General features: G+C 34.4%; 1 protein-coding gene across 16 annotated transcripts in view; it reads right to left on the bottom strand.

The window, feature by feature from the left end:
- Positions 1–19,724, bottom strand: part of FIP1L1 (factor interacting with PAPOLA and CPSF1) — a 64,957-nt gene that overhangs the window by 5,931 nt on the left and 39,302 nt on the right. For 8 of the 16 annotated variants that reach the window (XM_024992931.2, XM_024992938.2, XM_024992932.2 and 5 more), the window contains 4 exons: positions 9,988–10,014; positions 7,932–7,986; positions 6,224–6,279; positions 2,489–2,702 (listed from right to left, as the gene is read on the bottom strand). In XM_024992931.2, the coding sequence (XP_024848699.1) occupies positions 2,489–2,702; positions 6,224–6,279; positions 7,932–7,986; positions 9,988–10,014 (352 nt within the window). The remainder of the gene's footprint in view (positions 1–2,488; positions 2,703–6,223; positions 6,280–7,931; positions 7,987–9,987; positions 10,015–19,724) is intronic. The other 8 variants (XM_024992933.2, XM_024992934.2, XM_024992941.2 and 5 more) reach the window with 2 other exon arrangements.

The raw sequence follows: 19,724 nt of genomic DNA, 5'->3' as shown, positions 1-19,724 counted from the left end.
ATGCTCTAAAGAAAATACATAAAGTGCTTAGGAAGTATGTGAAGGAATAATTACATTCTTTCTTTCAGGTTCAGAGAAGCTCACGGAAGACAAATGTGAGCAGAACCTTGAAGAATCAGTAAAAATTTGTGAGGCAGTAAAGGATAGGAATAACATGAAGGAAGGAGGTATTAAAACTGTGAGGATTTCCAGATGTACAACTAGTTCACTATAGACAGAGCATGCAGTATATTGGCTTGGGAGAGAATTGGGGTTAAAATACAGAAGGGTGCACTGGACTTGTGACTTATGGGTCACAAAAAGAATTTTGAATTCCTTCTTTTGGCTAGCAATAAGTGAGTTCTTTCCAATGGCACAAAGTTTTAGGGAATCAATTTCCATATCCTGAACTTCCATATTTATTCTTTCCTAAATGTGCTTAGTCATTTAGTCGTGTCCAACTCTTTGCAACCCCATGGACTGTAGCCTGCCAGGTTCCTCTCCATGGGATTCTCCAGGCAAGAATACTGGAGTGAGTAGCCACTGCCATCTCTAATTCCTTCCTAAATATGGAGTGCCTAATGATACACCAGCAGGTAAAACATCACACCATTTCTCCAGTTAATCTCTTCTCCATCATGTTCCTGATCTTTTACAAAAGAAAGGCATTCTTTTCAACAATTTTACTACAGTACATTATTGGCTCAGGGTATAAAAACCATCATGGCATCTAAGTTAAAATATTAGTGTCAGTAAGATCAATTTTATTCCAGGAACCATAAAGTTTTTACAGGGCTTTAGGCCTTTATCTCTTATATATTCTTCTGTTACAAAGTATGAAGTAAGAAATGGAATATTTTGGCCTGTGTCTTGAGACATTCTAACTTCAGATATACTGTAGAGGAGTATGGTGGGAGTCCTAAGAATTTTCCCTGAACTAGTAAAAAAAAAAAACAAAACCTAAAATTCCTTCTGAAGGAAAGCAAAACAAAGTGTTGGGGAGGCAGCACCTTATTTTGAGTTCTGTGACTATTTTATCTTAGACAAGGGATATGGATTAACTCATTTAACAGAACAAGAAAAATGAAGTTAGACTTTCCCCCCACAGAAATTGGGTCTGTCATGTGGCTGGCTGGCTTGCCAATAAAGAGGAGCTATATTTCATGAATTATTTGCTAGCTATTTTCCATAAATGGAATGGGGGAGTAAATTTCTATTGTTCTAAGCTACAAGTCTGTGGTACTTTTATTGTTATACTGAGTAACAATTGGTGATTTCTTTGCTTTTAAGAAAACTGAGCCATGAGCTTATGGATCCTTAAAAGGAACTTCTGATGATATGTTAATTGTATAATTTTGACATATCACTAAATCTTAAAGTGCTCAAATAACTGTGACAGAGCCACAGCAAAATTCCATTAATTCTTATTTACGTATTTCATGTGAACAAGGTTTGTCAGGGCTTACATATATACAATAAAGAAAGAAAGAAATATAATAACAGCAAAGCCTTTCTTCCCCCTAACAACAGTAACATTCATTTATGGATACAAACGTTAATTAAGAGATGGGCAGAAACTCTTTCATCACATAAAGGAATGTAGCTCCAGTAAATTATTTTCAGAATTTGCATTATATTTATATATAGAAATAAATCATGATGACCAAAATCAGAAAAAAATTTTAAATACTTAATAGTATGGTCATTACATTTTTAATACATTAACTTACATAGGTATGTTGCAGGGTAAATAGGATGGATAATTAAAAATACTTTTTCATAATAAAAATACTTTACATTAGAATAAAATTCTTTCGGGACATGGTTCAGAAATAAGAATTTAGGCATAAAAAGAAATGCAGAGTTTCCAACTGTTAAAGAGAGCTTGCTTATACATTTTAAAAAGATGGATAATGATGTTTAACAAATCACTGTAGTATCCTTAATCCACTGGATATGTTCAAAAGAGTAACGATAACTTTCAAAATTATGATACTTATAACAGACTGGAAATTTTATCTATCTGGTTGGTTGGTTGGTTTAGTTGCTAAGTTGACCCCATGGACTGTAGCCTGCCTGGCTCCTCTGTTCATGGAATTCTCCAGGCAAGACTACTGGAGTGGGTTGTCATTTCCTTCTCCAGGGGACCTTCCCGACTTGAAGCAAACCCGGGTCTCTTGCACTGCAGGCAGATTCTTTACCAATTAGCCAAATGTTTATACTTAAAATGAAAAATTTTATGTGGCAAGATAAAAATACATGAAGGGGTATGACATTTTCAAAACTGTTTTAAGGAAGAAACGAACAAACAAATTTGGACACTGTTGCTTTAGATAGTGGGAAGTCCTTATGAATTACACGACAGCCTTGATGCTTTTAAAATGGCTATCCTCACTACTCTTCAAACAATCCTTTCCAAGTTGAATTGTATTTTCCATTCTGGCACTGAATAAAAATTCTGAAGTGCATATAAAATACATGTGTATAAATTCCTGAGCACTGAACATACCTGTTGAAGACGCTCGGTGTGGGACTGTGATCACGCTCCCTTTCCCTCTCTCTGGTGCGTTCTCTTTCTCTGTCTCGATCACGATCTCGCTCTCGGTCTCTGTCTCTGTCTCTATCTCGGTCTTTCTCTCTTCTTGAGTAATAGTCCCATTGCTTGCTGGTGTCCACAAGACTAGGCCATGAAGGAGTAGAACCGGGAAGGTGGGGAAAGGCAACTAAAGAGAAAGAATAATAATCAAAAATAAAAGTTATGGTACTTAAAAAACAAAAGAGAAAGATGAGGAAAAAAAGGTAAAAATCCCACAAAAATGCTTCATTAGATTAAAAAGAAAATTATTTAGTATGTAGAAAAGAGAATACATGGTGAATACCCACAGTCTGGGGACATGGCCAGAAACAAATCTTAAAGATTTGACCCTTCATTTGAAAGGTGGACAGCAAACCAGAATTAGATACATCACCAACTTCCCAATATAGCAAAAATATAAATCAGAATACATTAGGATATCTTCAGAGTGCTGAGACAAAGTAACGGTCAACCCAGAAATGTGTACTCAAAATTATATTTGAAGAATAAAACAAAAGACATTTAGAAACAAAAAATAAGCAAAAGTTATAAACAGAGTTCACACACAAAAATAACTTCTATTAGATATATGCATAATGCATTTCAAGAGTAACCACTAAAAAAAAATAGAGATAAATATATTATTTCAGAACAATGTAGGGAAAAAGAATATTTTAAAAAATCACCTGAAAATTTCAGTCACTTCACAACAGAAAGAATGGGGATATGCAAGACAAGTTTGAATGGCTCAAAAATCACAGTAATACAAAGAGGATGGAATTAATCACTTAACTGACAGAAACTGTTGATTTGTATTTTTAAAAATTCTACCTATATTCTGAACATTAAACATAAAAACACAAGATGGTTGAAAGTGAAAGGATGGGAGAAAAAATGGAAAACACTTATATCCCCTAATTTCCATATGAGTAACTGTATAAGTGGCAAAGCATTCTCATACTAAAAGGATCACCCGAGGAAGAATGACTACGTGAAGATAGAGGATGCAACTCACTAAGAACACAGAACAAATTAAACTTCCAAATATCTAACAACATAGCCTTACTTTCTAAAATAAAAATTAATAAAAATAATACAGGTAGAAACAGAAAAATCAACCACGATCATTGGGGACTAATGTAATTTTTCAATTATCGACACTTTAAGCAAACAAAAAAAAATCACTACAGATATATAAGGACTGAGCAAAACACTGTTAATAGAGTTGATTTAATGAACATAACATGGAAATCTGCCAGGCAGGTAAAGAATACTCATTCTCTTCACCCATATGAAACATTTATGAAAATATATTATGTTCTTTCAAAGCATAATAGACATCATGTTTTCTGACCACCACACAATTTAAATTAGAAGTAAAAATGAAAAGTTATGGGAAAATAATCTCCATTTATTTCAAATTTAAAACACATTTCTGATAACTCAGGGGTGAGTCAAAAATGTCATAAATTTAAAATCATTTAAAAACTGAACACAAAGAAAAGTACAATATGTCAAAAGTCTAGAGATGAAAACTGTTCTGAAGGAAATTATTCTTAAAAAAACCTGCATTACAAAAGATGGAACGTGAATGAATTAAACTTTCAACTTATGAGCTTAGAAAAAAGTAGTATAATCCAACAGAAGGGAGACAAGAAATCATGTCAGCAGAAAACTAGCATGTAGTAAACAAAGGCAGAAGTTGGCTTTTAAAGACTAGATGAATAAAACATAATAATCTTCTGACAAGATTAGGAAAAGAGACCTTATAAAAAAATATCAGAACCAGTAAGGGACTACGACTACAGATGTTACAGGGATACAAAGAGTATTACATATTTTAGACCAACACATTAATTCAAAGAAATCTTGACTAGTCCTGTAATTATTAAAGACATTAAATCAGCAATTTAAAACCTTCCCACAAGACCAGATGGCTTTTACAGGTGACTTTTACTCATTTATAAGGTACAGACCAGTTGAATAATACAAAAACTTTCAGAGAATGGGAAAAAAGATTATCCCCTTAACTTATCCCATGTGGCTTGTATAACCTTAATACTAAAACCAGTTAAGGACAATAGAAATAAAGGAAAATCACGGAACAGTATTACATATAAACTTATTATATGTGGACTTAGATGTCAAAATTCTAAGTAAGTCTGTATTTATTTTAAAAAAGTAATCAGTTGTGACCAAATTAGGTTTATGTCAGCAAATAAACAGTGGTTTAATATTAGAAAAACTTAGAAATCTGCCACATTAACAGAGAAAGAAAACAATACGATCAACTCAGAAAGCATCTGATGAAACTCAATATCCATTCAGTTTAAAAGCCCTTGGAAAACTAGAAGAGATTTTCCTTATTCTGACAGAGGGTTCTATCAAATATCTGAGAGTAAAAATTTCATAGTATAAATATAAAAGCATTTCCTTAAAAAAAAATTTTTTAAAAAGGGTAGGTGGGGTGGTTCCAGACAAGAACTCCACTTGCAGTACTTCAACATGATACAGAGGTCCTAGTCAGAACAGTAAGACCAAAAAATGAGGGGGATGGGGTGTGACGAATAAATACCTGAAAAGGAAAGAAGGGCAGATGATACTGCCTGAGTTCTACAGGTAACAGCTACGAAGTATATACTGATATACCTGTTATACATATAAATAAAACAAAACCCAATTCTATTTCTAAATACAAGCAAATACAAACAGAACATGTAGCTTAAATGAAGATACTATTTATAAGGACAATAAAAACATCAGGTACCTACGACTAAATCTAACTAAAGATGTCTAAGAAGTGTATGGAGAGGTACAGCACTCAATTGGAACACATTAAAGAATATCTCCATAAATGGAGAGAATGCTTGTTCAGACGTTAACTCAATGTTGTAAGGTATGAATTCCTACAAACTGATCTAGAGCATCAAGATGATAAAATATAGTAAGAGAAAGGACTCTGGCGACAGGCTGCATGGTTTCAAATTCTGACCTGACTATGCCACTTACTGTGTGACATTGGGCAAATTACCTAATCTGGCTGTTCTTAAATTCCCTAGTCCATAAAACAATGATCATAACAGTATGCCTGCTTTATATATAAGGCTGTCAGGATTACTTGAATCAATAGTTTGTCATATTGTAAACATAATATGAGTTAGTCATTAATAAAAATCTCAATAGTTTTCAATGAAACTTGAAAAGTTGATTCTAAAATAGATATATAAGAACAATGGCCCAAAATCACTTCTGAAGCAGAGTAAGATAGCTTTTGCTAAAACAGATATCAGATTTACTATAAAACTCAAAATTAAAGAGTTTTATAGTAAGTGTGGCACTATTAGCATAGGGATAATTAAAAACTAACCAAATGAATAGTCTTGAAAGCTAAGAAATAGATACATGCGTGCAGGGAACTTGATACACAAATGGAGATGACACTATAGCTACCTAAGGAAGGAGGGACAATTACATCCTTACTAAAGAAATGAAAAATATTCTGTTAAGTAACCTGGAATATATGTAAGATTAATTATTTCTAGAGTAAGTATTTTTTAATTCCTTTTAAGATAGTACTTTAAACCATGGGAGCATGGTTCTACTATTTTAAAGTATTTAAGTATTTTACTGGTTTAAATTGAATCCGAGCAATTAAAAAATAACACTTACCATTGCCATATGGAAAAGCACGTGCAGAACGACTATCATAACCAGAGGAATGTCCACTGTCAAAGAAAAATGTATTTTTACGTGTTGCAAGTTCTGAATTTTAGCTTGGTGCAAATGCAAAACATAAGGTAGAATTATGACTTTTACTTAACCACCATATAATTTGTTCTGTTTGTTTTTGTTTGTTCTTGGTTGCTCAGTTGTGTCCGACTCTTTGCAACCCCATGGACTGTAGCCCGCCAGGCTCCTCTGTCCATGTAGTGTTAGGTTTAACACTGTTAAATAGCCTGTGTTTTCAGTACTAAAAAATTAAGTTATTATGGAATTACAACCACCATATAATGGTAGCTGCAATTCCATAGTAACTTTATTTTTTAATACTGAAAACACAGACTATTAACAGCATTAAGCCTAACACTAAATGTAAAGAAGATACAGCTTGTTATTATTTAACATGAATAGTCCAATCAATTCAGCCTGACACAAGAGAGAACAGAAACTTTGAGGCTGACAGAGTACTTCAGACATAGTTAAAATTTAGCCTTAAAAAACTAACACAGGTATACCTGTGGCGGATTCATTTTGATATTTGGCAAAACTAATACAATATTGTAAAGTTTAAAAAAAAAAAAAAAAAAACTAATTTTAATGAATAAAAATCAGAAATTCCACCCTACTGACAGACTCAACAAATACTACTTCTTAACATTTTGAATGAGAAAACAAATATATGTTTAACAGGGATTTAAAATTAAATGCTTATGGTCTCACAAGTCACTTTGCTGAGTTTTATCATTTCTTCTGAAAATCATATGCAGTTTGAAGCTACTGATTTAAAGTTCCCATGATTCTTCTTTAGTCTGAATCACTTTCTCAGAAATACAGTAATTTTTTTAAATAGAGTTTTTTGCCACTTAAGAGGAAATAATAATAGCTACCATTTATTGGTTAGTTCTGTCTGCCAAGAATGGTGCTGATGCTTTATATTCACCTGAGTTGTTTTAATCTTCATAATTCTATCAACCCCATTTGGCAAAAGAGGAACCTGAGTCTCAATGAGTTATTATGCACCCTGCCTTGCCACAAAGCTGGGAAATTTTGAAGCCAAATTTGAACCAGGTTTGTGTGATTCCAAAGCATATGCTGTTAAACATGGTATTGCCATCCATGAGGTAAATGTTCTTTACCACAGCATTCCAAATAACATGAACTATAAATACAGGGTATAAAAAATAAGGTAACTGCCAGGCAAAAGGGATCCGTTCTTCCTCTGTGGAAGCCAAGTTGCATTGGGTAGCAAGGAATAAGGCAGCTTTTCTTTACTGTGGTCCCTGATAACAGCTGTCCTTACTTAATCCTAAAACAGACATGCATTATTCATAATTTCTAGTCATCTGTTTGTATATCCCACAAAACTTGACTATAGGCAAGTTTTTACCAATCTAGCGGTTTCTTTAATAAGAGTACCATAAATCAAAGCAATATATTTCAAAATACTATTCATTTCGTTTTCTTTGTCCTCTTCTGTAATTAAGTATAGGTCCAATATCTTATCTGAGAGTAAATAATACAGATCTAGACTTATGAATTAAAAGGCAGGTACTACTGTTTACAAAATTAAATCTTTGAAAATATTACCAAGATACATATGATTCTTCTGTCAAAAGCCTATGAATGATAAAAAATTTACAGTGTCCATACTGATTACCTTTCTATTGTTGGTATAAGAGATGGAGGTGGAGCACCTGGTGGAGGAGGAAAACCTGAAACATTCAATCATAAGATAAAAAGAAGTTAGAATGTAACACAATGTCGACTTAAAAGTTGTGTGTCACTATATTTCTCTGGGACTATAACGTGCTTCTCTATGTTATAATGGACAGGAAAAAAATGGAGCTTAAATTTATAAACAGATTTTTGGATCAATATTAACTTTGAATGAACAGTCTGGTCTAATACACAGAGCACAAACTGGGAGTCAGGACACTCGGTCTTATTTTCAGCACCACACACAGCCCATTTTGTGAGTATAAGAAAGTTAATCTCAATGCCTTACCTTTTCCATATATTAAACAGTAGTAGGATTGCCACCAGATACATTTAAAGTATTTTAGAAGAAAAGCAAATAAAATAACATTTACCTCTTTCAAAAATATTTTGAGAGTTTAGATGTATAGAAATGGCCTTAAAATGCATAATTTTTAAATAAAATCTTACCAGTAAATATATAATGCTTAAGGCTGAGAATATCCATCATAAAATGTGTTTTAAATAGCACAACCCTAAAGAACTAATTCACAAAGAAAAGCACATAATGTAGTTTTTAAATTAGTTTAGAAAGGAAATAATGTGCAGCTTTATATCATGAGGTCTGCATTCTGAATAATTCACAAAACCTAGATGAAATACCACAGAATACGGCTACCAGGGACCTTAACAGTTAATCTACTCTGCACTTTCAGTCAGGCAATGAAGCATCTCAACAAGGCTTGAAAAGTCTACAACTTACAATACCAATTCTTTATGACATCAATTTCTGCCAGGTTTTAAGGACCCTGACTATTAGGAAGTACATTAAATTATGTAATTTAAATCTCTCATACTACAATTCACATACTGATCTTAATGAGGACAAGAAGCAATCCAACAAAATACATGTTTGGAAACACTTCCACTAAGCCTTTTTAGTATTCTATGTAAAAATGAATCTCAGTTCTCCTACCCCTTTTCAAATGTCCATTTAAATCAATTTTTAGCCTTGTTTCAAGCTGTTTTAAATCCACCATGCTCATTTTCACTGTTGAGTTTTAGGTTCTCCTCTATTAAATATCTTAGCAGTGTAAAACTTAGCAATTACTACTTAGTCCTAGAGTCCACAATCCTATTTTAGACAATCTTACAATCACATTTTTCTTAACCTATAAAGACAGACCAATGACTCCTTTAAGACTTCTCCTGATAGGTCTTTTTCAGCCACACTCATACACAATCAGTGACTCTCTATCTGACAACTAAATACGTATACTATCCTAAGCTATTTAAACTCCACTATTTATCAAGGTCATTTTGAATTCAGACCCACCCTTCCAAGCACTGTCACCTCTCATCTCTTTACATTTCATGTCTTTTAATACTGAACTTCATAAACACACTTGCTATCATATCTGCATCACACTACAAAAGAAAAAAAAAAATCACCCTGAAAAACTATTAAAAAAAAAAACACACTGGGCCACATGTAACACTCCTGTTGATCATATTCTTACAAGAGTGAACAATTAAATCACTGCTCTATGAACAATCATCTGACCAGCTGTCAATCTACCAGTGTGGTTCAGAACATATTTTCTCACAATATTAAGTTATGTCAGGAGGGTAAAAACAATCAGAAACCATGATAAAATCAAGATAAAGGGAACTTTCTCTTCTCTTGCAGTCACTTCATCATATAAAAAATTCTTTGGTTTGAAAAAACAATTTTTGATAAAAATTTTCTTTTTAATCCTATACTGTTTTCAATAAATTGATATGGTAAGAATTTTTTCAGAATCTCTATTTCTACAGAAATGGGTAAGACAGGTATAAGAAAACTAAATATCTTAATCAAAACTGGAATGAAGCAAAGGCAGAGCTGAAAATAGGACCTTGAAATCCCAATAACCTATTTTATATTCTAACCACATCAACACCGTCCCTCCTGTAACTATAAGCTTGAAATTTCATGTTTATTAACAATGATGGAGAAAACATGAAAAAAGTTTTACCTGGAGGTGGTACAGTTATTGGAATACCTAAAAAACAAGTGATGAAATTTAATATAGTAACTGGATTTCAAAACCTGTTATGTACTTATGCCATCACGAAAGAAAACTTTGAAATAAAACCCCTCGCCTCATCGTCCTGGCTTATTCACTCAAAAGCAGCATTCTGTTTTCTTGCACAGGACCAACAATTCGAGTATAATATCAGACTTCCTGATGAAAACCCAGTCTAACAACTTGATAACAAGATTTCCCCACTAATTGTAACCATGAACAAAGTGAGACGTTAGTTAAAAAAAGCACCTTTGTGCACACACAAATATCAAACTCCATGAAATTAACACTAAGCTTAATAATCAACATCTGATTTTGTTATTTTAACAGTATAATAGGCAAAGTGATAAGGGGCTCTTAAATACTGCAGGTAGTACAAGGTAACTCGGAAGATGATGGATATTCACTTTAGTAAAGCTATGAGGGATGTTCAAATATGGACATGAATTGTTTTTATTGGTGATAGGAGTGTGGAAAGGTTATTATTTCCCTTGACTTGTGGGAGTAGAGACAAGGGATATAGCCAATTCATATATTTACATCCCTAGGGCACGCTAAGATGAATGTAGTGGTTTACTTCAACAGAAGTCAGTAAATACTAATTTGAGTGACTCTCACTCGCACACATTATAATCTTTAAAGGAATAAACTACATATAAACATTCTCAATTTACACTGGTCAAGAAAGTGAAAGTGTTACTCGCTCAGTCGTGTACGACTCTTTGCGACCCCATGGACTGCAGCCCACCAAGCTCCTCTGTCCATGGAATTCTCCAGGCAAGAATACTGGAATGGGTAGTGATTCCCTTTTCCAAGGGTTCTTCCTGACCCAGGGTTAGAACCTGGGTCTCCTGCATTGCAAGCAGATTCTTTATCATCTGAGCCACCAGGGACTCTTCAAATGCGCCCTTAAATCCTAATTTAAAATTTACGTGTCATGCAAATTATAATTTTCTTGTTTGAAGAAAAATGACATTTCTAAGTAGAAAAATTTCCAATATGAAAAATTTTTTCAAGAAAAACATTAAATCACAAAGAACTTCAACAAAGTCAGAATGCTTTACTAAATCCTATCTTTAAAAACTACATCAAAACTATTCCCAAAGAGGAAAAGTAACCTAAATTCATTAACTAAGTACATAGGAAAAAATAATGAAAAAAATTGCTTTCAAATGTTTGCTTGTCAATGGAAACATCTGCTAATAATTTAAAAATTTTCTACGTGTTTTACCAGATTAAGAGGTTTTATTCAAACAGAACTTAAGGAAATAAGTAGGCCTTAAAATGGAGAATGAAGCACCTTACTTAACCACCCATGCAATAAAAGGATATGGTAAACTCAAACCAACAAGACGAAAAAGATAAATAATGCAGCAGTCATGTTTCAAAAATCATTAGGCATCCACAAGTCTACTAAAATGAGCTACACTCCATGGTAATTCTCATACCTCGAGCTACCTCCCTGCTTCCTACATTACTAAACTAAAAGAATCCAGCAAAGAATACAGACTAACAAAAGTTCCAGACACCACACTAACTGGGAAATTAAGGAAGGCACAGTATATTAAATGCTCTTAATAGCTGCTATTACTTGATCTTCATTAGAAGATTACAGATTTTTTTAGAGAGTACTACTGAGCTTCACTATATGTCCCAGTTTTCACGTTTAAATACGTGACTATTTAATTCATGACCACTGTCCTAGGTATGGTAAGGTAACCATGCCGATTTCAGCAACCCACACTGTAATCCTAATAACTTTACCCAAGTAAATACATGAACAACATACATCACTTAAGCTAACTACAATGTGAACTCATATAAAATAACTAAGAGAATACTATTCAGCTCTCAACATTCAGTCTTCAAAAACATTTAAGTTACTAAACTTCCACAAAACATAAAAATAAAAGAATATAACCAAACTATTAAGTGTGCTATGAAGACAGTTAAAATTACAAACATTCTGCTTTTAATTTTTCTTACTACAGTAGTACCATAAGACAGATTCTTTTTAAAAATCAACTGAAAGGAATTAAGTACACAAAACTTATGCTACATAGATAGATATGGATGTCTTTCCAAACAATATCTACACATCAGAAAGTTGGCATAAGAACTAGAGAAGACCTTTTGCGTGAAACACATATCTCATCTAAGATAGCGTGAGACGTATATCTCACCTAAGATAATTAAAATCTTAATTTTGAATTAAAGTTCACTGAAACAGAACTTTAAAGTTGATGAAACACTGTACGATCCATTCTTTTGACAATTAGTAAATTTATTTAAAAAATGCTACGTAAAAAGTTTAATCTGTAATATAATGTTAGACCAACACAATTCTCATCTAGAAAATCACTATTTAGTATTTGATTTTGTTAACAAGAGAGAACAGTAAAATGAAGGACAAAATTCACCTCAAAATTTCCTGTCCTGTTTCTCCTGGCACTCCCAACTTTCCTGGTCAACACATGTGCTGCCCAGCCAACAGATTTGAAGTACACAAATTAAGCATTGTGTTTCTGTATCCTTTATCTTTAAAATGAGTAGCAAATTACAGTAGTAAAAGGAAGATTTCTATTACTGGACAAAAGCTTTTGGAAAAGTTATATTCAAGTTCTAAAGGGAATGAATAGATGGGGTTTTGACACTTTAGCGACCATCAGAATTACTTCAAGAATTTGTTAAAATACAGATTGCTGGGCCCCTCCCCTGGAACTTCTGATTCAGTAGGTCTGGCATGAGGGAGAGAATCTGCATTCCAAACAAGGAGATAATGATGTTGCTAACCAGAGACCATATTTTGAGAATCACTGGATTTACACTCAAACTTCCCTGCAAATTGCACTGTGGAGCTACTCAAAATGTATAAATTCCATTTCAAATTTTTATTAAACAAAGCATGTGCCACTGTGATATAAAACAGTACAGCTATATGACAGCTTATACTGTCTGGCACCCTCAAAAGAAAGAAAATAGGATTTAACTTTTCCAGTATGTAATATGAACTTTTAAATGTAAAGAAGTGTAAGGGTGGGTGGGGGGACTGTCAGGGGGTTGAAGGAACTGGTACAAAGAAACAGAAAGGCAACATGCCAGCAAAACATCACGTCAAAAGGAATTCAACTATAAATTCATTATTTTTAAAATTCTCACACAAAAGTAATAGCTCTGTATTCAAGTTAAAAAATGGAATAAAAATTATCTCTGAACTCATTCTTAATGTATCCTATCATTATTTTACACAACTTAGGCAAAGAAAGAGTTCCATGATAGGAGGCCTCCAACTTGGCTTCCAATGATTCCTGCCTCCTGGTATGCATGTCTTTTTATACCTCTGATATTCATATCCTCTCCTTGAAGGTGGGCTAGATAATGATTTATTTCCAACAAATGAAATACAGCAAAAATGATGGAATGTTATTTCGATGACTAGGTTACAAAAGAGACTGACTTCTATTTTGCTGGTTTCTTCTGTTGTGTTCTCAGCATTCATGCTATGATGAAGCAAACTACCATGGTGGAGAGGAAGTGAATCTTTTTAACACAGAAGTCAGTGAATCTGAACATGAATCTTTTCTTAGGAAGTCTTTGAGATGACCATCTCAAAGTCTGTGAAAGACCTTGAAGCAGAAGACCAGCTAAGCCGTCCCCACACTGCTAATCCACAATCACTGTTCAACAATAAACGTATGTTGTCTTAAACCATTGTGCTCTACAAAAGTAATCTGTCGTCATGGATCAAGAGCTAACTAATATAGTAACCAGCTATCAACTACCTACTATTTCTGTATTCAGTTCAAATGAAAGAAAGAAGCACACCAGAACAATGTAAACTATGCTTTCTATTTCTCACTTGGAAATTATAATCTTCATCAATACTAGTATGTTACAAACACCAAAAAGCCTAATCACTTGCCTTAAGTCTCACCAATTACTACTTTCAAGTCATCAAGCTCATAGGTAAATTCTGCACACACCAAAAAACTGAGTACAAAACATCAAGGTTTATAAAAATCTTTAAATATGACCTTCCACCACATGCTTTTCTATGTACCAGTGTTTTAAAGATTACATACACATACACATCATCTACAATCTACACTTAAAAAATATATGACGTAGAATACTTATAAACCTATACAGTAAAACAATTAATTACAAGGTGCAACAAGGAACAGGAGTAATTTGAAAGAAAAAATTGTGTTAAAAGGCACTATGAACACTTAAAGCATCAGAAATAGTTATCAGCATACTCTACACCTAAAAAGTAAAAAAGATAATTTTATATTAACTATAAAATTGGTGAATTATTTTATCTTTATTACAATCTCTCACTCTTTCAATTATAAAATAACCTAAAAGCCTACGGAAAACAAAAATTTTGTTAGACAAAAACATCTCAGATTAGAACTATCAATATTTTTACTTGTAAAGGAATTAAACTCTAAAGGCAAAATAACTAGAAGAGTAGCACGAATGAAAGCAAATATTAAGTCATAATTAAATTCTACAATATACAGCATCTATGCTTGTGAAGAAGACTCCTGAGAGTCCCTTGGACTGCAAGGAGATCAAACCAGTCAATCCTAAAGGAAATCAATGAATATTAAGGACTGCTGCTGAAGCTACAGTTCCAATACTCTGGCAACCTGGTGCCAAGAGCTGACTCACTGGAAAAGACTTTGATGCTGACAAAGACTGAAGGCAGAAAGGGAAGCAGAGGACAAGATAGCTGGGTGGCATCACCGACTCAGTGGTCATGAGTCTGAGCAAACTCTGGGAGATGGTGAAGGACAGGGAAGCCTGGTGTGCTGCAGTCCATGGGGTCGCAAAGAGGTGAACATGACTGAGCAACTGAACAACAAACACTGTATTAAAAATATAACTATTATAAAGGCAGCATCCACAGGGAGAAAAAGACATTCAAAAACCAACATCTTAAAGAAGCTTGTAATAGCTACTACTACTACTACTAAGTCACTTCAGTCGTGTCCAACTCTGTGCAACCCCATAGATGGCAGCCCGCCAGGCTCCTCCGTCTCCGGGATTCTCCAGGCAAGAACACTGGAGTGGGTTGCCATTTCCTTCTCCAATGCATGAAAGTGAAAAGTGAAAGGGAAAGGGAAGTCGCTCAGTCGTGCCCGACTCTTAGCGACCCCATGGACTGCAGCCTACCAGGCTCCTCCGTCCATGGGATTTTCCAGGCAAGAGTGCTGGAGTGGGGTGCCATTGCCTTCTCCATTTTAATAGCTATTAAACTTAAATTGTGCTCATTACAATTAGCATTATACCCTATTTTGAGTTTACTGAAAACACTATAGACTATTGTATTTTTTTAATATAGAAAATTATAACAAAACAGAAAATGAGTACTTCTTTAAAAATTCAAGAAGTTATTTTTCAAAAGGTACTTCTGGGAACTACATTTTTAGTGCTTACATTTTTGGCAAATAGCATAGATTAACCTGCAGATTTGCTGCGTAAGACCAAAAATCTTGATGAAACTGTAAATCAGCTTAATGTTATACTTACAAAATAATTTCTCAAATAAAGGGACAAAATTATACTTCCTCAAGGGTGCAGATAATATTCACTGAATATAAGCCAAGCTTCTGCAAAGTAGCAGTTCTCAAAGTATTATCTGGAGCTTCCTTGGGGTGTCCCTAAGACTCTTCTAAGAATTTGAAAGGTCAAAACTCCTTTCATAAAAACACTAGGATGTTATTTGCCATCTTCGTGTTCATTCTCTTACAAATGTACAATGAATTTTTCCAGAGGCTACATGACATGTGCAATCACAATTGATTTAATGCAAAAGCAAACAGGAGAATCCAGTTTTTTTTGTATTATGCCACATGAGCAAAGAGATTTACAAGGTATAAAAGAAGGCCACTCTTTGCACTAAAATTTGTCATTCTGGAAGAATAATTTTTCATTAAAATGTTATCTTAGTGTGTAATTGGATTAGATATACATTAAAAATAATATTTAAATAAAATATCTTAATTTCTTGGGTTTAATTTCTAATAAAAAAATGAATATGTCACACATAAAGAAAAGCTCTTTGGGGTCTGCAGTAATTTTTAAGAGTATAAAGGGATCTGTGACCAAAAAGCTTAACAGCCACTGCACTAGAAACCAGACTGCTAACAGGAAAATAATCTAAAGACAATGAAAATCCTGAGGAAATACTGAAAACTTCGGAAGTAAACTGCTTTCAGCCCCATGTGTCATCACTAACTCAAATTCAAAATATTTAAGGAACAAATAAGATTTTTAGGTTCATATAATTTGTAGTACTAGATGACTACTATGGAGAAGGAAATGGCAACCCACTCCAGTTCTTGCCTGGAGAATCCCAGGGACGGGGGAGCCTCGTGGCTGCCGTCTACGGGGTCACACAGAGTCTCAGACACAACTGAAGTGACTTAGCAGCAGATGACTACTAAGATGCTAATTGTCTTACCTACCTAACAAAAGTCTTCTAGGAAAAAAAATACTTTGCTCTAAAATGCAGAATTTTATACATTTTGAAATTTAGATAAAGAGCCTAAACCCTATGCATGCATGCATATATGCTAAGTTGCTTCAGTCATGTCTGACTGTGTGTGACCCTATGGACTATAGCCTGCCAGGCTCCTCTGTCCATGGAATTCTCCAGGCAAGAATACTGGAGTCAGTTGCCAGTCCCTTCTTCAGGGGATCTTCCCAACCCAGGGAACGAACCTGGGTCTCCTGCACTGCAGATTCTTTACTGTCTGAGCCTCTAGGGAAGCCCATTAAATTCTATATCCAACTTTAAAAGCAGAGATGACTTATCTATGGTCTGGGCTCCATCTCCGTAAAGCAAAGAGACTTATTCAACTTAGTAGAATTCTACTCATGTGCTAGATTTCAATTGTTTCCAAGACTTAACAATATTCACATGAGCCTTAACACTGATTAAGGTAACAAGACAGGAGTTAAACTGACTCTCCCTTCTCTTGTTCAACAAACTAAATTATATAAAAATGAACATAAAATATGACACTAAAAGTAAATTAACATTTAAAATCTAAATTAAAAATCTATCATAAAACATAATACAGTTTGATCAAAGTTTAAAAAACAGCCTATTTACAACTGTGCATTAAAACGTTATTAAAAAATAATAATATAAACCAGACACGGACAAATACTGTACGACTCCACTTATATAAGGCACCAAGAGTAGGCAAATTCAGAGAGACAGAAAGAAGCCACCAGCAGCTACAGTAGGGAGGAAGGTATTATGTTTAATGAATATATAGGCTTTGTTATGAATGATGGAAAAGTTTTTGGTATAGATAGGGGTGATGGTTATACAACACTGTGAATGTACTTAATGCCACTGAACTGTACAATTACAAATGGGTAAGATGATCAATATTATGTCATGTTATCACAAACACACACACCCACACAAAATCAACTGCTCTATATTATCAATCCTTCCAATTCTACAATTTTTCTTCCAACACACACGTATTTAAAAACTGGTTTAATCAGTAAACAGACTTCTTAACACAAATCAGGCAAACAGTAAAACCTCAATTACTGTCGCTATTTGGTCACTAGGTCGTGTCTGACTCTTTTCAACCCCATGGACTATAGCCTGCTAGGCTCACTCCATGGGGTTTCTGAGGCAAGAACAGTGGAGTGGACTGACATTTCCTTCTCCAGCAATCTTCTCGATCCAGGAACTGAAGCTGAATCTCCTGAATTGGCGGGTGGACTCTACTACTGAGCCACCTAGGAAGCCCAAAACTTCAATTAAATGAATTAAAGTCTGATTCCTACTTTTCACTCCCGAACTTCCTTAATCACAAATATATATGCATGCACTTTCAAAACAAGAAAAATTTTTTAAAGAGCTTTTAGGCCATGTTACCAGGGTGAATACAGATAGGTAATGATTAACTTCTTCATTTCAATGTAGTTGAATGAAACAGGCATTCAAGCAAAATTGCCTATGTTAGAATTCTGGTTCTGCTACTTTCTAGCTATTATGATTCCAGTTTTCTCATCTGTAAAACCAGAATAGTATCTACTTCAGATGGTGTTGAGAATCAAATTGAACTAAAACATGATATGTGTTCAGAACAGTGCTTTCAACAGTAGCATTCAATAAACATTAACTTTTATTTCTATTATTACTCAGTGAAAGTATGAAAGCACACTAATAATGTGTGTCTGAAAAAACTCATACAATAGAAAGTATTTTCTGGATTACTAAAAATAATAGATTTTCTGAAAATTAAGGAAGATCTTGAATAAGTTACAGTGTTTGTTTTCAAGCTACTATCAGTATGGTAGCAAGGAACCATATTACTTTTCCATTTAGAAAAGCTAATCCAGAAGTCATTAATTTAGGACCCAATGTCCCTTACATGTTTATTGTACTCGCCAATACAAAACCTCCTTTACTCTTTAGACAAATCTACTGTGGCCAGAAATATGACTTTGTCTGTTATAACAAGACTTCACATATGCTGTAGATGTGTGTTTGAGGGGGAGAGGAAACAACACATCTCTTTTCTGTTAACTATTTTACAGTGAAAGCTTCTTGAATGAAGCAGCTTCCCTGGTACCTCAGTGGGTAAAGAATTCGACTGTAATGCAAGATACCAGGATTCGATCCCTGGATCAGGGAGATCCCTTGGAGAAGAAAATGGCAACCCACTCCAGTATTCTTGCCTAGAAAATCCCGTGGACAGAGGAGCTTGGAAGGCTTCAGTCCATGAAAGTGAAAGTGACGGCGCTCAGTCATGTCCAACTCTTTCCGACCCCACGGACTGTAGCCCGCTAGGCTCCTCTGTCCATGAGATTTTCCAGGCAAGAATACTGGAGTGGGTTGCCATTTCCTTCTCCAGGAGATATTCCCAACCCAGGGATTGCACCCGGGTCTTGCACATTGTAGGCAGACGCTTTACCGCCTGAGCCACCAGGGAAGTCCTGGGGTTGCAAGAATTGGATACAATTTAGCAACTAAGCCACCACCACAAGTGTCTACTCATGCAATAAGCCACATCTGTAAACCTCCAAGAGTTGATCATAAATGTTACCCTCCACACCAGGGCATTTCTGAGTGAATAACAACAATTAAGCTGGGACAATAGGTTTAATAGGACTATTCCAGACAAATCTGGATTAACACCCCAAATTAAGGGCATAATACAACATTACTATATTTGTTCCACATCATATACAGCTCTACAGTCTTAAAAACTTAAACATTTGAAAGCTGATGTTAACAAAGCCAACATTAGAATGTTTAAATTAATTCTCCAAAGATTTATTCCATTTTTTCTTTCAGTATTTCTGAAGGAGGCAAAAAGAAAACCCAAGGTTTCTCTAAGACAGAGTACTTTTAAAAGCAATACTTACGAAAAGACTGCTTGAGCCACAGCTTTCTTTCATTAGCCGCTTATGATTCTTAAGATGATCTAAATTATAGCAAACTCTACAGAATATGCTGTAATCATATGACTCTGTGGTAAATGGTAACTGCAAATGTGGCTTTAATCACTGCCTATATTCATCTGGTATATATATTAATGCAGCCATACTGTTGTTTAAAGCCAGTGCCCACTCTGACTGATAAGAGCCTGTGTGACTGTACCAATTGTCAATCTGAAAATTTCTTTGGTGTTACGGATACA

This window comes from Bos taurus, chromosome 6, assembly GCF_002263795.3.
Source record: "Bos taurus isolate L1 Dominette 01449 registration number 42190680 breed Hereford chromosome 6, ARS-UCD2.0, whole genome shotgun sequence".
Taxonomy (NCBI): Eukaryota; Metazoa; Chordata; class Mammalia; order Artiodactyla; family Bovidae; genus Bos; species Bos taurus.
This window is presented reverse-complemented; position numbering and strand designations above follow the sequence as displayed.